Source organism: Carassius auratus, chromosome 43 (assembly GCF_003368295.1).
Source record: "Carassius auratus strain Wakin chromosome 43, ASM336829v1, whole genome shotgun sequence".
Classification (NCBI taxonomy): domain Eukaryota; kingdom Metazoa; phylum Chordata; class Actinopteri; order Cypriniformes; family Cyprinidae; genus Carassius; species Carassius auratus.
The window spans coordinates 14,160,282-14,178,680 of record NC_039285.1 but is presented as its reverse complement, the minus strand read 5'-3'; the positions used below and the strand labels follow the sequence as shown (position 1 = coordinate 14,178,680).

Below are 18,399 nucleotides of genomic sequence, written 5' to 3'. Positions count from 1 at the left end.
AAGCACAAAACTTATTGCGATATATTGGATGGGAGTAGCCCTTCAGTGTTCTGCTCATTAACTGAAAACAGACTAGACTAATCAACTAATCGGTATCGTTCAGTAAAAATGAGAATCGATTAATCAGTATTTTTTACCCATCCCTACTGTTTTACACCAAACTAGCTAGCTCATAATGTGTTTTCTTTTATTTGCTTTTCATTATTATTTAATTTAATGTTTGTGTTTTTGTAATGTTTATTGCTAGAAAAAATATTTTTTCAACAAAATTCAACAAGTCAAATATATTTTTCAGCAAAATTTCATTTACAGGGTTATTCAAACCTCACTCAAAATAAATAGAAATGTACTTATATAGTATTTCATTTTAAAAAGTCAATGGGTTGACATTTAACATTTTCTCCTTGAGAAAATACAAAACAGACTTTTGAAAGTTTAAGCCCATTTGGTATCCTCTCTATGGAAAAAGCCTTTTACAAATCTAGAATTTTTGGGAAAGGCAGGCAAAAAGGCTGCAGTGTTGTGCACACATATGCTGTACAGTTGCTCGGTGACAGGCCAGATAAACAGTGAGTCACAGATCTCCCTGCCAAAACCCCATACCACCATTTTCCATCTTCCAGCACAACCACCCGTTCCTCTGTTGGCTTATACTTTCCAGCTCTTCATCATTCCAGAGGCTGTTATAACTTTTTTCACATCTTACTCAATGCCTGAGTTATTCCTCTTCCCTCATACAACCCCACAACCTGTGAAAGCATTTTGTGTATGTGTGCGTGTAACCCTTCAGGTTTGTGAAGAAAGAGAGGAAGGGTATCTCCCTCTTTCTTTCCTCAATTTCTTAGTGGAAAGAAACACAAATGAGAAACAGTGGCAATCCACCCATCACTTCATTGCTGGTTTACAATGTGACTCAGTGGTGAAGAATGTGGTGGGATGGGCTTGAAGGAGTTATTAATATCTCTTTTCCTTGGGTCCGTTAAGTTTCCTAAAGTCTCATTTCAGGGTTTTGACACCGTGACTTTATGGAAAACGTTAACATCTCCCTATTTGGACTTTTCTTAAGGGCTGGTTTTAATCCTGAACCCTGCAAGTTTGTGCGTGTGTGGTGACAGAGGCTGTGTGAACATACAAGCATTTGAGATCCACCTCATAAATTAAATTGAGCAAGTAAACATAAATCATTACAATCTTCTGCAGTTTATACTGAAACTCCTAACAATTCCCGTAAACAAAACTGGGTAGTTAAAGTATTTGAATACATATATATATATATACTGAACAGATAAAATGTTTTAGTCAATGTGTCAGCATAACAATATTCCCTTAGGAAGTAATGTCATATAATTTTCCATAAGCCCCTTACCAAGCATATTAATGTGTTCACAATAGTCTCTCTATGTGAACTATGAGACATAAAAAAAAAAAAAAAAGAGTTACATAAAGGCTCCAAACACATGGCAGTCTCTTGATTACATAGCAACCATAGAGACAAGCAAACATGCACAATATTTGTACATGTTGTGGACACCTCCTCCATGCCGGGATTCCCTCTCACAGACCAGCACACAGGGGTCTGCATGTGCATCACATGCCTACATGGGGAATTCCTCACAAAGATGTCCCATAAACTGCATGTTAGCCCAGGTTAGTGTTACTGTACATAAGCAGAGCACATCCTCTGGTGGACATTTACAGAGGTTGCACTACCTCAAACATAAAAGCATAAACAACTTTCAATCTGGAGTAAAAGTTACCTTTTTTTCTTTTCAGATAAAAACAATTCAGCACCATTTATCTTGCTTTCAAAATATTAACCTTATAAAGCCTATCGTTTAATATTTGATACATGAATTTCTAAAGCCTCTAAATTATTAACATGATCAGAACTTTGTTAAAAATACTTTATTTCCTCTGATTCGTCACACTTTTTAAGTAAGTAAAAAGCATTTTAGTATAATTCTAAAACGAATCACCTTTAGGTTGTTACATGTGTGTTTTTCTGTGAAACCAGTTTTTTTTTTTACAAGTACACACACAAAAAACATGTTTTATACTGCTAGTCATTCAAAATGACTCATATTGTACTATACGTTTTTCTACTCACAATTGTCAGTGATAGGTTGCAGCAAACGATGAGTTCAGCCAAGATCTAAATGCAGCTGTCAACTTTAATTAACAATCAGAATAACAAAATTGTGTCCTCACGCCATAACAAGTCCAACTGAGGAGGGATGGAGTGTGACCATGGATGTATTGACAGAGGGCTCAGGCCGGGGCTGAGCTAATAAGAGAGAAGGAGGAGACCAGAGGGAGTCAGAGGGAGCCAGGGGTCAGTGGTCTGGAAGAACGTGGTGCAGGCTTGATGATGACTGACCAAGGCTGAGCCAGAGGGCCAGGGCGCCCAGTGGAGTCCAAGGAATGACAGACACCGGTGAAACTGACGGATCACGGAGCCAAGGGTAACCAAAGGGTCAGGGCTCAGAGGCCAAAGTTGGAGCTGGACTCTGCTCAGGCTTTAGGTCTTTGATTAGCTTTCCCTGTTGAAAAAAAAAACAGCATATGCTGGTTATGTTTTAAAGAATGGCTGCTAGTTTAAGCAGGTTTGAGCTGGTTCAAGCTAGTCCTTAGCTAGTTATGAGCTAGTTTGAGCAACTAGCATGTTGCAACTAGCTCCTGCTTAGGATCAGCTTTGGACCAGCACATGACCAACCCATAACCAGCTATGGACCATCTTAAACCAGCTCAAACCAGCAGCTATGCTTCAAATCATACCTAACTGGCATATGCTTGTTTTATCAACAAGGTTGGAACTGGCTCTGGGTTTGTGGCAGACATGTTGAAAAGGGGGGAAGAACTAGTGAGGAATTCTGAGGCAGGTGGGTCACTGAAATAATAATGGGAAATGACAAGGTGATGCTAGTGGGCTGGGTAGGCTGTGGCTGAGTGTCCTCCTCTACCATTTCACCAACTGTGAATGGCAAGCCACTTTTTCAAACAACATAGTCTATGTATTGTGCCAGAGTACAAGTGGTAGCTTGGAAGCATCTGGAAGAAATGGTCACTCAGCTCTCCCCAAAACATGTCCCTTTTTGGTCCGGGGCGCCAGGGGCGGCGGCTTCTTCTAGCGGCCGCATCCTGTTCGTTGGCTGCACTGGTGTTGTTCCCTCATCATTTAGACAGGCTTGTATAATTCCACTTCTTAAAAAAACCCACCCTTAACCTATCTCTTTTAGAGAACTAAAGACCAGTTTCCCTTCTTCCTTTCATTGCAAAAATTTTTTAACGAGCTGTCTCGTCTCCTCGAATCTGGCTTCAGAAGTGGAAAATCAACTGAGACTGCCTTGCTCTCAGTTGTTGAATCCAAATCTTCAATACGTATCTTGCTTTATCTGTCTGCTGTTTTTGACACAGTTAACCACAAGATCCTCCTGTCAATCCTACTGGCAAAGGGCATCTCAGGAACCGCACTCCATTGGTTTGAGTCTTATCTGTCAGATTCGTCCTTCAAAGTATCTTCGAGAAGTGAGGTATCCAGGCCACAGTATCTAACTACTGGGGTGCTTCAAAGCTCAGTTCTTGGACCACTTCTCTTCTCTGTCTACATGACATCATTAGGTTCTGTCATTCAGAAACATGGCTTTCCATACCACTGTAATGCTGATGACACTCAACTCTATCTCTCATTCTATCCTGATGATCCAACGATAGCTGCTCGCATCTCAGCTTGTCTAACAGACATTTTTTGCTGGATGAAGGACCATCACCTTCAACTCAACCTTGCCAAGACAGAACTGCTTGTGGTTCCAGCAAACCCATCATTTAATCACAATTTCACAATTCACAATGCTCTTTTGTTTTTGATTGCTTCCATTGTCCTCATTTGTAAGTCGCTTTGGATAAAAGCGTCAGCTAAATGACTAAATGAAATGCAGATGTAAATGTCCAATAAATATCAACTGCACCAAATTTACCTGCAATAAAATGGAGAAACCTCCATATTCTCGCTTTTATACTATATGAGCCATAAAATGCATATGCTGCAAACTTTAAAATAACAATAATAGGAATTTTGTTTGAAGATATGAACTGTTTAATGTCAGATTTTTCTGATTATATATTTTTTATGTCAGACTTTTACTGTAAACAAGTTTTTTGGATAAAAGTCAAATTAAAAGATAAAATGAAGTTAAGATTGTATCATTGTATATCAAAAGTATATATGCTGCTTTTATACATATAAACATTTTTAATATTAATTGCTTGTTCTTGTTTTTCTTTAAACATATATATATATATTTTGGCCAAACTCAACTTAACTTTTATTTTGAAAGGAGGCAGCAGACGGACGTGTCGGACGTTTCCTCAGAGATGTGTTGATGTGGCTGGATTTCAGAGTCTGCTGCTAAAGTTAAACTGTAAACAATATTCATGGATAACTCCGGGAAAGAAAAAGAGGCCACGGCTCTCATGGCTGAAGCCGAGAAGAAAGTGAAATCCTCGCAGTCTTTCTTTGGCTCTCTGTTTGGGTATGTTTTATAACTTTTAACAGACTGCCGACAAGCCAACCCGGGCAAACAGATAGTTAACTTAGCATGCTAGTCAGTTAGCTGTAAAACACAAACTTTATATAAGTGATTATCAGGGTTGGCAAAAGTGTCTAAAAACTATTTTTCCTGCCAAATGAGAGATTGTTTGGATGTGCAGATTGAAACCACATTGAATTGTAAATGTCTGTATGTTTAATTTCTATTTGTTTTGTTGAGTTCGTAACACAGTTAAACCTAAAAAATTGTCATCACATATATCGTGTCTGTATAAATCTATTCTTAAATGTGTATATAGTTGAAGTTGAGATCTTACGTTAGTCATGTGATCTGGCGTTATGCTTCCATAAAGCTGATGATGAAATAGTCAGGCGATGAAAGTGAAAATGTAATTGTAGGCTTTGCTAGGAGTCAGCTGACACTGGACATGACAAACATGAACACATTAACCTGCGTGTTCTGCTTGGACTGTAGAAAACCTCACAGCTGAAAAACAGTCAATATTCATTATATGGTAAACAAAAAACAAATTTACTTCCTTATTTCTGAGCAATATGTAACAATAAATAAATATAGTTCCATATATTTTAATAAGTACAGTTCATAATAAGTATGTTGTTTAATCTTTTACACCCACACACACACCCACACACACATATGGGTCAAAGACGAAAAAGTGTTTAAGCATAAAAAAAGTGTAATACTGCTTTAAACTGTTGTAGGATTCCCCCAACAAAATGCTAAAAGTTTTCTGTTTTATTTAATTGCAATTTTGTTTTAGTTTTTCTGAGCAAAAAATAAATATCATACATTTCCCCCCAATTAACAGAAGACACCCAGTAAAATGTCATTCAGTGTAACAATCTTGTCAGGCATATTTGCAACAAAAATCTATTTATGACATATTAAAAGACAAATTACTTTCACCCCAAATACTAATGAGTTGTAATTTTACATTTTTAAAATTTGCCACTATCCCAGGTTTTGCCCATTTGTCAGTAAATTTTTTTACTAATTTAAAACGCAATAATAGTATGCTCAATTTAGTATGCTCCATTATTCTTTTAGGTATTTTAATATGTACACGTCAGAATAAGCATGTTGTTTGAATTTTTGCATAAATATTGTGTTACACTGAATGACAATGTAACATTATTTCAACCAAATTTTGACATTTTATTCTCCAAAAACTATTTGTAACCTTAAAAGTAGACATTTTACTTACATTTAATGTGCTTTTTATGGAAACAAAATCACTTTTGTACATTTCTTTAGATGCGGACATCTTAACGTCTTTGACCCATATATGTGTGTGTGTGTGTGTGTGTGTGTATTTGTTACATCAATGTAGGGCTGAATGTATATGAACAATATTCAATAAATCTCAGAAAAACTGCCAAAATGGATGTCTGTACCTACAAATGTCTGAAAAATGAATTTATCAAGTCTATGTAACCTCCTCGTTTAAAACTATGTAACATTTTAGAAATAAAAATGGTACAAATTAATTAGTGTTCACCTTTTATTTGTGTTTAGCCTTCATACAAACAAGAAATGTGAAATCGCTGTCAAATAAAAAACATAAGACTGTCAGACTCACCTTAGTTATATTAATATCTTTAACTTTAACCTTTAACATTGGATGATTATTCTTACAGATTGAAACAAAAGTGCTTTAACCAGGATAAAGAATAGGAAATGGGATTACCAAAACGGGACTACTTGTCTTTGACCCATATATATGGACACTTTATAACACTATTTTTTAAGAGTTAGGGAATGTGATTAGGTAAGGAATCATCATCATATTTTGTATTTAATATTTATGTATTTTGCTAGGGGCTCTTCAAAGATGGAGGATGCTTGTGACCTGTATGGAAGGGCAGCAAACATGTTCAAGATGGCCAAGAACTGGAGTGGTAAAGACAAAGACTCAATATACTAATAATCAATATACAAATCTACTTGTTATTTTGTCCTCTTATTTTAAATGCATGAATGGAACAAAATGCACTTAATTTCTAAATTAGAAATAATTTTTCATTTGGCTTGCAGGCTATACATGTCTGTTGCACATTATATTTGTATTGTGATATTTATCGTAACATTTGCATTTTGCTGTTTGTGATTGTCAGCTTCTGGAAACGCTTTCTCCCAAGCAGCTCTTCTACACCTGCAGATGCAAAGTAAACATGACGCAGCCACAAACTTCATTGATGCTGGCAATGCCTTTAAAAAATCAGACCCTCAAGGTATTCACAGCATCCAGTTGTAAATTTTCCTCCTGTGCATATAAATACAAATAATCCACACAGTTATTAATGAATGAGACTCATTGCTTTTTAAAATAAATAAAACATTTATTTCAATATTCTAAAACAAGTTATTTTTACGTTGGTGTTAAAAATGATCTGGCTGTTTACATGCAGTTCTTTGAAAATGGTTAAAGTTCAGTTGTCTGTCATACTCTCCACAGAAGCCATAAACTGCTTGAACAGGGCCATAGAGATCTATACAGACATGGTAAGAGTCTCTCTTACATCTGTGGGGGCTATAGATGGTGTTTGAAATAAAAGTAGAGCTGCTTCTGTGTTACAGAATCATTTTGACACTTCTGTTTATCTATTTGCGGGTGTTTTGGAAATAGTTCAACATATCCAAAGCAATTTTTAGAAATTGAAAAATGATTGCAAATTACTTGATGCACCACTGGAGGGTACTCTAACACAATGCATGCATGTGGTTTAGTGTGCACTAACCAGGGGCAGTAATACAAAAAAAAAGTTGCTCCTAATGCGGAAATGTATTCACAAAAAATGTTTGCTCCTAATGCGGTAATTTATTCACAAAACAACAACAACAAAAAAGTCCCAATTTTTTTTTTTCAATATGTTTATTGTCATTTTCTCATTTTATAACCACAGAACAAGTACACATACTTGCACCTTTTCACATATACATCTTCAATTAACACTTCTTAAAGGTAAAGAAAATAATAATAATAATAAAAAAAATAATATATATATATATATATATATATATATATATATATATATATAAATAAATGTTTTTATATATAATATGAATTTGCTACAGACAATGTTTACAAAGTGTTTTTCTGTAAGGTCTACATTCCCAGTTTACATGATATTTATGTATGGCTCCCACAGCCGATCAAAGTCTTTCCTCTTGCATTTAGCAATATGAGTTAGCCTTTCCAATCCGATACAGTTTGATATCTCCTTAATCCACATTTTCATGGATGGAGCATCCATACTCTTCCAGCATAGTGCAATAGCTCTTCTGGCTTGAAGCAGACCAAAGTCTATAAGTTTAATCTGTTTTGATGTTTGTATGATGTCCATTGGATATATTCCAAGAATGCAAAGTTTTACATTCATATGAATTTTAATGCCAAACATATTTGACATACATTTTAAAACCTCCTTCCAGAAGTTTTGTGTTTTTGGACATTCCCAGAGGCAATGGTATAATGTACCTTTGTTATCCAAGCATTTAGAACACACATCTGGAATATTACAGGATATTCGATGAAGTTTGACAGGTGTTATATAGGTTCTCATTAACCATTTATATTGAAGTAATTTAAACCTTGTATTTATTGTCTGTGTTTGTGCTTTAAGACATTCATATTTCCAGTCTACTTCATCTATATCTTCTTTTATATCCATTTTCCAGGCATTTAATTTGTCCAATGTTGATTCAGTGCTGTGTTTGACCATTAGATTATAGTACACAGATAAATTACCTTTGCCTAAAAAGTCCCTAATTAAAAAAAAAAAAAAAAAGTCCCTAATTTTTTTGAGTTGCTCCTAAATTTCTGCATTAGAAGCAACTCATAAAAATCACCAACTAACCCCTGTAAATGCTGAAAATACCTAACGTACCCATGAGAAACAATTACTGTTCGAATACGGCTATGAAAATATATAGAGCTATCGCAAAAACAGAAGTTTCAAATTCTCAAAATGGTTTTTGCGCTCGTTTCTGTGGAAATCTATAGAGCCATATCACAGTGCTATGTGCATTATCATATATTTGCATGTATGTGATTCAGCTTGAATTGTCCAATGTTTGGGCAAAGATACATCAAAATGCATTTTAAAATAAAATACCAAAACCCTTAATTTTAAGTGTATCAAAATGAACTACTGTATTTTTGTATTTTAAAAATACTACAAAATGCTTATACAAGGGAGCATGAAATTTTTATTTATCCCTGCTCCAATACACTGACAAATCAATCAGTTGACTAAGTAAACAACGTTCGAAAGCAACAGCTTTTCTCTGCTCGAGTCATCCAGTAAATCTGACATATGCAACCAGTTAACAGATAAAATATTCAGGTATCCCTGTGATCTCCCAAATGAAGGTTATTTTCAAAGTAACAGAAAGTTTAATGTTTAACAGTTTGCGAATGACTCCATTGTCCTAATTTAGTTACTTGGTGTCTGGTAATGAAGGGCCTACTTTGCATCAGCAACACTGACTCAATAACAAACAAGTCATTCATAAGAAGAAACCGTATTCATATCAACTAATTAATCATTTGATTGTTTATCATAAATATATTAATATATTATGTGTCGGGCATCTATTCATGCAATGGTATGCAAAATCATGATCCTACATAACACCTAGGGTACAGTATTCGTCAATCAAATACTTATTTATCAATCACTGGACACCTATTTGGAAGTTGAAAACAAACATTTTAGCATTACAACAATTATTAAATGATCAATATGTTTTGAGTTTAAATGTAGCCAACTTGTCAAGGAGTATTAACCCAACTCCAACCACTGAATCTATAGAGGACACATACACGTGCACACTTATAATAAGTGCAATTTCACCAAGCACATCACATTCAGTTACTCATTAATCCATGCTTCCTTCTCCATTCCTAATATTCCAATAATTCCTGCCCACTAAAAGCTGCATGGATATATTTGCTTACCTCAACAGGCCTGTCTATGTTAATGTTATAAAAAACTTAAGTTGATTCACACTTTATATCATTGCCATGATATGTATTGTAATATCACCCAGCCCTAACATGCTTTAAACATATTTGACAAGCTAGTTAACTATTAAAACTGATTGGCTCACAATATTTTTCCCCTTTTCAGTGCTCTTTTATTCTTTCATAATAACTGAACACATGTTGATTGTTGGGGTTGGGGAGAGGGGGTGTGTCTAAACTAATCAGCAACCCGATAAAGAGGTTGACTGATACAAAGTATTTTATGTTTTTTGAAATTACAAAAAAACATTAATCTTAAATGTATTTAAATGCATTACATTTAATTACATTTGATTTTTGCCAAAGGCTTTTAAATACAAAATAGTATTTTATATTTCAAATAAGTATTTTAAATACATGTATGTGAAATACTGTCCATCCTTGAGTTCAATCACACGTTTGTGTGGGATAACAATCAATCTGTATGAGGAAAGCATAGCTTTATAATGATTAAGAAGATTTCCCCTGACTGGGACAGAGGTGAAGTGAGCTCTGCACGTCAGTGTTGTTCATAGTTAAAATTGTTTCCTTGTTTACAAACCTTACTTCATTTTAGAATGAGTCTGTGTTTTTTAACGATTGGTCTACTAATTCGCTTTTAAAGTGTTACTCCATCCCTAAAATTGAACTTTTGTTGTTTATCACTTTACCCCCATGTCATTCCAAACCCTTAAAAGCTTTTTGTGTCTTCGGAACACAATTTAAGATATTTTGGATGAGAACTGGGAAGCTTTTGACTGTCCCACTGACTGCCAAGTAAATTATATTTTGAAGGTCCAGAAAAGTATGAAAAGCATTGTCAGAATAGTCCTTCTGCCATTAGTGGTTCAACAGTAACGTTATAAAGCCATGAGAATACTTTTGTACGTGAAGAAAACAAAAATAATTATTTATTTTTTCAATAATTCATCTCCTCTATGTCTGTCTCCTCGCATCACTGTAGCGCCATTTTGGAGAATATCCGCTGAACGCAAGCTGCTTACGCTCTTCTGTGTCAGCCGTGCCACAAGGATGCACTGTTTTCTTTCAAATCAAAGCATAAATACAAACAGAAAACGTATCTGTATACACAGAAGAGCGTATGTAGTTTGCGTTCACCGGATATTCTCCAAAATGGGGATACGGTGATGCGGAGACACACAGAGGAGACAAATTGTTGAATAAAGTCATTATTTCTATTTACTTTGCGTACAAAAAGTATTTATCGTCACTTCCTAATGTTACACTGTGTATGGCGTCATGTGGGGGAGTGGTTTGCTGATGTCAACTTTGTGGATCGAGTGGCCCATGGTGGCGGTGGGGTTATGGTATTGACAGGTGTATGTTATAGATAATGAACACAGGTGCATTTTATTGATGGCATAAAATCCTGAGGCCTATTGTTGTGCCATTCATCCACAACCATTACCTCATGTTGCAGCATGATAATGCATGGCCCATCGTTGCAAGGATCTATACACAATTTCTGGAAGCTGAAAACATCCCAGGTTCTTGCATGGCCAGCATACTCACCGGACATGTCACCCATTGAGCATGTTAGGGATGCTCTGGATTGGTGTATACGACAGTGTGTTCCAGTTCCTGCCAATGTCCAGCAACTTCACACAGCCATTGAAGAGGAGTGGACCAACATCCCACAGGCCACAGTCAACAACCTGATCAACTCTATGTGAAGATGTGTTGCACTGCATGAGGCAAATGGTGGTCACACCAGATACTGACTGGTTTTTGGACCCCCTGGACCACAAATACAGCAAAGATTATTGTGGCAAACCTAAGATGCACCTGTGCAATAATCTGTCAAATCAGCTTCTTGATATGCCACACCTGTGAGGTGGATGGATTATCTCTGCAAAAAGGAGAAGTGGTCACTAACATAGATTTAGACAGATTTGTGACCAATATTTGAGAGAAATAGGCTTTTTGTGTACATAGAGTAAGTCTTAGATCTTTGATTTCAGCTCATGAAAAATGGGGGCAAAACCCCATTTTGACAGCACTAATATATATATATATATATATATATATATATATATATATATATATATATATATATATATAACCCAAACGACGTAACAGGCAACGCCCCTGACACTCCCGAAAGAAAAAAAAAACACCAACTTATAGTTATATGTTTATGTTAGGCTACTCAGTCAGGCGCTCGCTCACTCAGTACGAGCTGAAGGCTCGTTGCAAAATGACCAATGCGTTTAACAGACCAGAAAGATCCTCCAATAACCAACAGGTCTGGTGTTTGGGTGCACTTTGTATTCCCTTTAAGCTATAATGATGATGGCAAGAGAGTGGTGGATAAAAAAACAACAACGGTATGTCGCATCTGCAACATGACATAGGGTACACCAGCGAGAATACAATACTTGAAACATGTCAACTCATTTATGCCGACATCACCTTATTGTGTCAGTATCTGGGAAAAGACGAAAAAAGGAGAAACATACACGCAACAAACTATCCCTGAAGCATTTAGACCGACATTTCCAACGGATTCAAACAGGGCAAAAGACATCACCGCGGCGATCTGTAGGCTTCATTTACGTTATAGCCGCGGATATGAGACCTTACTATTTACCATTCATTCTGTCATCACCATTATAGTTTACAGGGAATCCAAAGTGCACTCAAATACCAGACCTGTTGGTTATTGGAGGATCTTCTATTTCTGGTCTGTTAAATGCATTATACATTTTGCAATGAGCCTTCATCGCATACTGAGTGAGCGCCTTAGGGGCCGTTCACATATCGTGCCTAAAAACGGGTGGAAAATGCTAGTCACGGCGCATTCTCCTCCTTTCCAAAGCATTCGGGCAGAAGCGCTCATGAGGCGTCTGTCTTTGCTAAGCAACAATGACGTGCTCTCTCCATGAGACGCGTAAATTTCAGCAAAGGATAAACTGATTTGCAGCTCTAAAAATCTCTTGCAGTAGCTCTGCTACTAAATTTATTTCGAAATTGCAATATACAACTATGATCAGCTGTTCCTTCATCTTGGCTGAGCTTTCAACGTTGTTACAGGAAAGGATGAAGCTGATTGGTTAGTTCTTGTCACATGACCCACGGTGTGCTTGCGACATTCTGAAAAGTTAAGATGTTTTTACATTTTGCTGTATCTAAAACGTACCGAACCGAACCATGACATCAGTGAATCGTATCGAACCGAACCGTTCACAAAATTCAGAATGCCGCAAGCGCACCGCGCATATATATATTCTACTATTTCGGATGGCTTTCTGTAGAGGAAAATGGGCAGTGGTGTTTTTGAGCTAAAACTAACCTGCTGAACTTGAAGAAATTGAAGCTCTTTTTCGCCAGTCAATCATGTTATCATTGATTTTATGTTAATTATGCATTTAGTCATGCCTAGACTGTAAATGTGATGCTGGTTGTTTTATGTGTCTCATCTTGTAGGGTCGATTTACAATTGCAGCGAAACACCACGTCACCATTGCTGAAATTTATGAAACGGAACTGGTGGACATTGACAAGGTCAGATTTCTTTTGTCACATTGACTGATTATTTTCTATTGTAAAACAAGGTTGCATAACTTATCACAGGAGTTTTAAAACTTATCCCAGAGGACCCCAGCCCCTGCACATTTTGTACGTCTCCCTTATCGGACGTATCCAATTCAGGTTTTGCGTTCTCTACGAATGAGCTGATCAGGTGTGTTAGATGAGGGAGACATACACAATGTGCAGGGCTGGGGGACCTGCGAGACAAGTCTGAAAACGCCTGACCTATCACTTTTATTCTATAATTTAATCAAAGTACTTTATAACCTTTCCTTAGGCCATAGCTCACTATGAACAGGCAGCAGACTATTATAAAGGCGAGGAGTCCACAAGGTACGATGGTTTAAAGCTGTTTTTACTCCTAGTGCTTGAGACTTACATCAATCCTAAATGATGATACAGAAACAACCAGAAGAATTTAGGTTATATATAAAATCAGGTCTTCTCCAGTGAATGGTTTTGATTACAATATCAGTGCGTAATGCATAGCAAGCATGTTTGCTAAAGGCCAAGACCTTTGGTCCCATTTCACATTAACCATATTGAGATACACCGCCTTGCAGGAAGCATATGACACATGATCCAAATCTTCATTATCACATGATCTTTTTGGGGGGAGTTTCTTTCCGTAATCATAACCGAGTCATGATCTAGAACAGTTTCTAATCTGTCTGTTCTTCTCTGATGTCAAAGCTCTGCCAACAAGTGCCTTCTCAAAGTTGCCACCTATGCAGCTCAACTGGAGCAGTACCCTAAAGCCACTGAGATCTATGAACAGGTAAACAAAACTATGTCAGTCTGGTTTCAGTACCCTTGATCCCAGAGGAGATCCCATAAGAAGATCATCAGTGTTTTACATGGAAATATTTTTCCTTCATGTGTAACAAGTATTGATTTGGATATGTAAATAATGGAAGCTTTTAAGAATGAACATACCCTTTTTTGTATATGGAAAGATGTAGACTTTTATCAAGGCAATCAGTTATTTTTTTAAATAAATTTCAGTAGGGGAAATGCTGAACTTGTGAAAGTAATATAAGCTTAAATATAATCTCTACCTGTCAGGCATTTTCTGTCGGGTAAAATATCAGTCACTATCATTCAGTTTTTTTTGTGTTGGTGGGTTTCCAGGTTGCAACACATGCAATGGACAGCACTCTGTTGAAATACAGCGCAAAGGACTATTTCTTTAAGGCTGCTCTCTGTCACTTCTGTGTGGACATGCTGAATGCTAAGGTATGAACCACATCTTTAAAGCAGCTGATGGAAAACAGCTGTCGTTTGCAGTTCCCTTTCATATTGCTTGTCCTTTAATGCCATCCTTGTAGCTTGCTGTCCAGAAGTATGAGGAAATGTTTCCAGCCTTTTCAGATTCACGTGAATGCAAATTGGTGAAGGTAAGGCTGGATCTCAGCACAAAAAATGACCACAGAAACAAATAATTTTTTTTTTTTTTTTTACATGTGTTCTACATTTTGAACATTTCATTGCTTATACTGAGGATTTGAACCCCTAACCCTAGGTGTTTTGTTAAAATGTAGAATTTATTTGATTCTTTATTTATTTACTCCATTAATTTATTCCTATTTATGAATATGTTCGTTCATTAATTTTTTCTTATTTTATTTCTTTATTATTTGTTTTTATTTATTTATTTTTAAAGTATTCCATATAACTTCATGTCTTATCAAAGGTTTTTATAATAGTATAAAATATAATTTTTACGATAGTAATTTTTAGTATTTTTAGCTTGTAAAAACATGTTATTTTCTCAATCTTGAGGTGAATCATTAATTGACAAAGCAAACCAGTTTTACACTAAACCAGTTTAATGATTCTAGATTGGCTTTTTGTAATTTTGAATTCAGTGAAAAGATGATACCTGCTGAGAGTGTTTATTCTCATTTGTCTAAAATAATCATGTCAGTAAAGTAAAAGAATTGTGAACAAACCATTCTGTCTGTGGAGTATGTTGGGTAACAGCAACACACTGTGGTTCTGACCGAGGGATGATGGATGGATATATGTTTAAAATGAGCCTGTTTCATTTTTTTTTACAGAAACTTTTAGATGCCTTTGAGGAACAGAACGTGGATGCCTATACTGATGCTGTAAGACAAGCACTTGCTTGCTCTATCTGTTGCTTATAAAACATCTTAAACAATATTCATGTCACTGGAAGCATAGTGTCACCATAGCTTCCTAGTTTCACTAAAAACGTGTTAAGCGACTTACATTAAATTCCTGTCACATAAGACAAGCTCTTTCTCTTTCAGGTAAAGGAGTATGATACCATCTCACGACTGGATCAGTGGCTCACCACCATGCTGCTTTGTATCAAGAAATCCTTACAAGATGATGAAAGTGACCTTCGCTAAGATCCTCTTCCTCACCTGTGCCCCTTTGCCACTTGCTCTGCCTCGTGCCTTTAACACCGTGACTTCAGTATGATGGTCGGCTATCGCCATCTCTCGCTCCCTTTTACCACCAACTCAACTCTCAGTGCCTTAACTTCCTTGCTTTACCTCTCTCTCTCTATGACACGGCCGTACCGCCAAACCTCAGAGAACACTAAAGAAAGGAAGGCTGTTGTTTGAATGAGATTTGAGGGATTGTGGCTTGAGAGCTGAAACCAGCTTCAGTTGTATCATTGGGTGCTATGCACACCGAGCTTCAGAAACGCCTTGTGCTCTGGCTGAGAAAACGCTACTGAGCTCAAAAAGCCTTTGTTCATTCTGTTCAATTCTCTAGTAGTGGCATATGAAATTTTATTCTTACCGGAAATACCATACCTTGTATCTCTGCCTATTTTTTGCTAGCTGATTCCTGCGTGGACTAATCTTGAAAAATTACAGTTTTTTTTGTTTTTTGTTTTTTGTCATATGGAGAAGAAAAATAGTAAAATAAGGACTGGTTCAACCTATACAGTGTGAATTTATTTTTTTATTTTTTATTGACTCCCCAAAATGGGAAAAACAAGGCCTGTTGCCATCTTTCTTGCAATAGGATAAAAAAAATTAATTCATTGGTTATTATATAATACAATTAGTCTTGCTGTGAATTAATTGTTCCATTTAATAAATGCTAGAACAAAACTGAAGTTAGGCTTTTTTATATTCAAAGAATATGAACAACAAAAGTTTATTTCTCTGTTAAATAAAGGACTAAAACCAAACCCTACATTGGCTAGAGCTTTGCAAGGCACTTTAATAGAATACAAATATTTGGGTTTTATATTTGATTAAGCTTAATCTTTTAAATCTAATGTAAATCAATTACAGTCTAAACACAAGTTAAAGCTGGGGTTTTATTTTAGAAATAAAGCCTACTTTTTCATTTGGAGTTTCTGCTTCTTTTTTTGCTAGTTATTGATAATGGAGATGATTAGTAGAAATTTGCACGAGCCAGCTTTTAATGTTCTTTGACACGCTCTTCAATGGTGCACTCGGGTTCATAAATTTCAGAACTCATTGTGAGCTTGTTGGTCCTCATTATCAACATGCAGACTTAAATCATTGGTACTTGGTATTAATAAATCCATTTAGGGTCTATTGTCATTATATCTTGATCGTGACATGCATCACAGTATGACGAGGGGCGTAACCTTTCCATCACATTCTTGAGGCATTCGGCCAATCACAAAGCACTGGATAACTGACCAATCAGAGCACACCTCGCTTTTCAGGCCAATGAGAATTGTAAAAAAAAAATAATAATTGACGCGTTTCAGAAGGCAGTGCATAGAGGACAAACAATAATGTACAGTATGTGGAAAATATATATTTAAATATATATATATAAGTTTAAACTTTTTTTTAACTTTAAACCACATAAACGCATTGCATTACACCTAATACACAAAATAATGTTCTTTTTAGCAAACATCATATAACTCCTTTAAATATTTATTTCCATGGTGTTTGTTGATTTGTGGTGGATTTTGAACTAAACCGATTTGTGGAGAAAAGTTAAAAGATCAGTTAATTGATCATTAAAGGATTAGAATCAAAAACATTAGAAAATGAATGTATTATTTTTGTTTTCAATCTTATTAGGACACACATAATAAAATGTAATGTTTTTATTTTTGTTTTCCATTATTTTTGTTTTAATATTTGTATCCCCTAGGAGTTAAAACAGTATGTCTGTTACAACATTTTAAAAACATTTTATTTCCTCCTAACTTCTAGCAAACATTTGTTAGAACATTCTGTTAAACAGGAAGTATTATGTCTACTTAAGAATAAATATTTGCCTACGGTAACATATAAGGAAGTTTTAAAGACCCACACATGCAAATATAATGTATAGTATTACACACACACACACACACACACACAAAAAAACCTTTTTAATATTTTTTATTCATATTTAGTTTATATATTTGCATATATGAGCCATAAAGGCTGGATGTATGAAACATTACTCAACAACAACAAAAACATAAACATTTCTAACGAGCAAGATTTGAAGGGGACACCAATAAAACAGGCAAAATTGTACTTAAGGATATGTGTACAGAGAGGAAAGCCTTACTACTGCATGGAGACTGTTCCATTATCCTTATTCTCAATGTTTCTTTCTGGTTCAATGAAAAAGCTGACTAAATTGACCAAAATATTCTTCAAAACAATTTTTTTTTTTTTGCAATGTTTTTGAAGTTGTTTACACAATCAAGCCAGCAAAATACAATGGAATTTGAACTTAACTTCAACTTTTATTTAATTATATAGCACATTTAATAGCAATGTTGTTGCTTCACTGTTATAATTACAACATGCATACAGTATATAAAAACATTTACCATGCCTAGCAAAATTAAGGCATACACACTGTTAGACATACACCCTCCCACAACTGTATAGTGAGATCGTTATAAATGTGAAAGAGGGGAAAAAAAATAAATAATAATTTATTACATCAGTGACTGATTTGTTCAAAAGGTGGATTCATTCAATTAGGAAACACCTTCTCAGTGTGTTTCTCAAAGACGCAATTAGTGCTGTTACTGCTCTAGCTTAGTTTTCACCTTTTTTTTCGTTGGTGAAATAGAGCTAAAACAGGCAATATGGTGCCTAAAATGCACGTAATATTAACTTCTTGTTTATTCATTTTTTATAAAATCAAAATCACATTTGTTATGCTAATATCTGGAGAACAAGGGCACTCTTAGTATGATCTCATATTAGATTAACTATATTAAATGAAATAAACCGAACAGTGTCACCTCGTGGATTTTAAAATAGAGGAGGCAAACTAATTGTATTGGTCTGT

At 35.6% G+C, this 18,399-nt stretch overlaps 1 protein-coding gene across 1 annotated transcript; it reads left to right on the top strand.

Moving 5' to 3' along the window:
• Nucleotides 1-4,307: 4,307 nt before the first annotated feature.
• LOC113061780 (alpha-soluble NSF attachment protein-like) lies at nucleotides 4,308-16,674 on the top strand. Its single transcript, XM_026231214.1, has 11 exons — nucleotides 4,308-4,529; nucleotides 6,387-6,466; nucleotides 6,683-6,799; nucleotides 7,024-7,070; nucleotides 13,021-13,098; nucleotides 13,403-13,458; nucleotides 13,819-13,903; nucleotides 14,257-14,361; nucleotides 14,454-14,522; nucleotides 15,186-15,236; nucleotides 15,402-16,674. The coding sequence occupies exons 1-11, from the start codon at nucleotides 4,432-4,434 to the stop codon at nucleotides 15,501-15,503; spliced, it is 888 nt and encodes a 295-aa protein (XP_026086999.1). The 5' UTR covers nucleotides 4,308-4,431; the 3' UTR covers nucleotides 15,504-16,674.
• The last annotated feature ends 1,725 nt before the right edge of the window (nucleotides 16,675-18,399 follow it).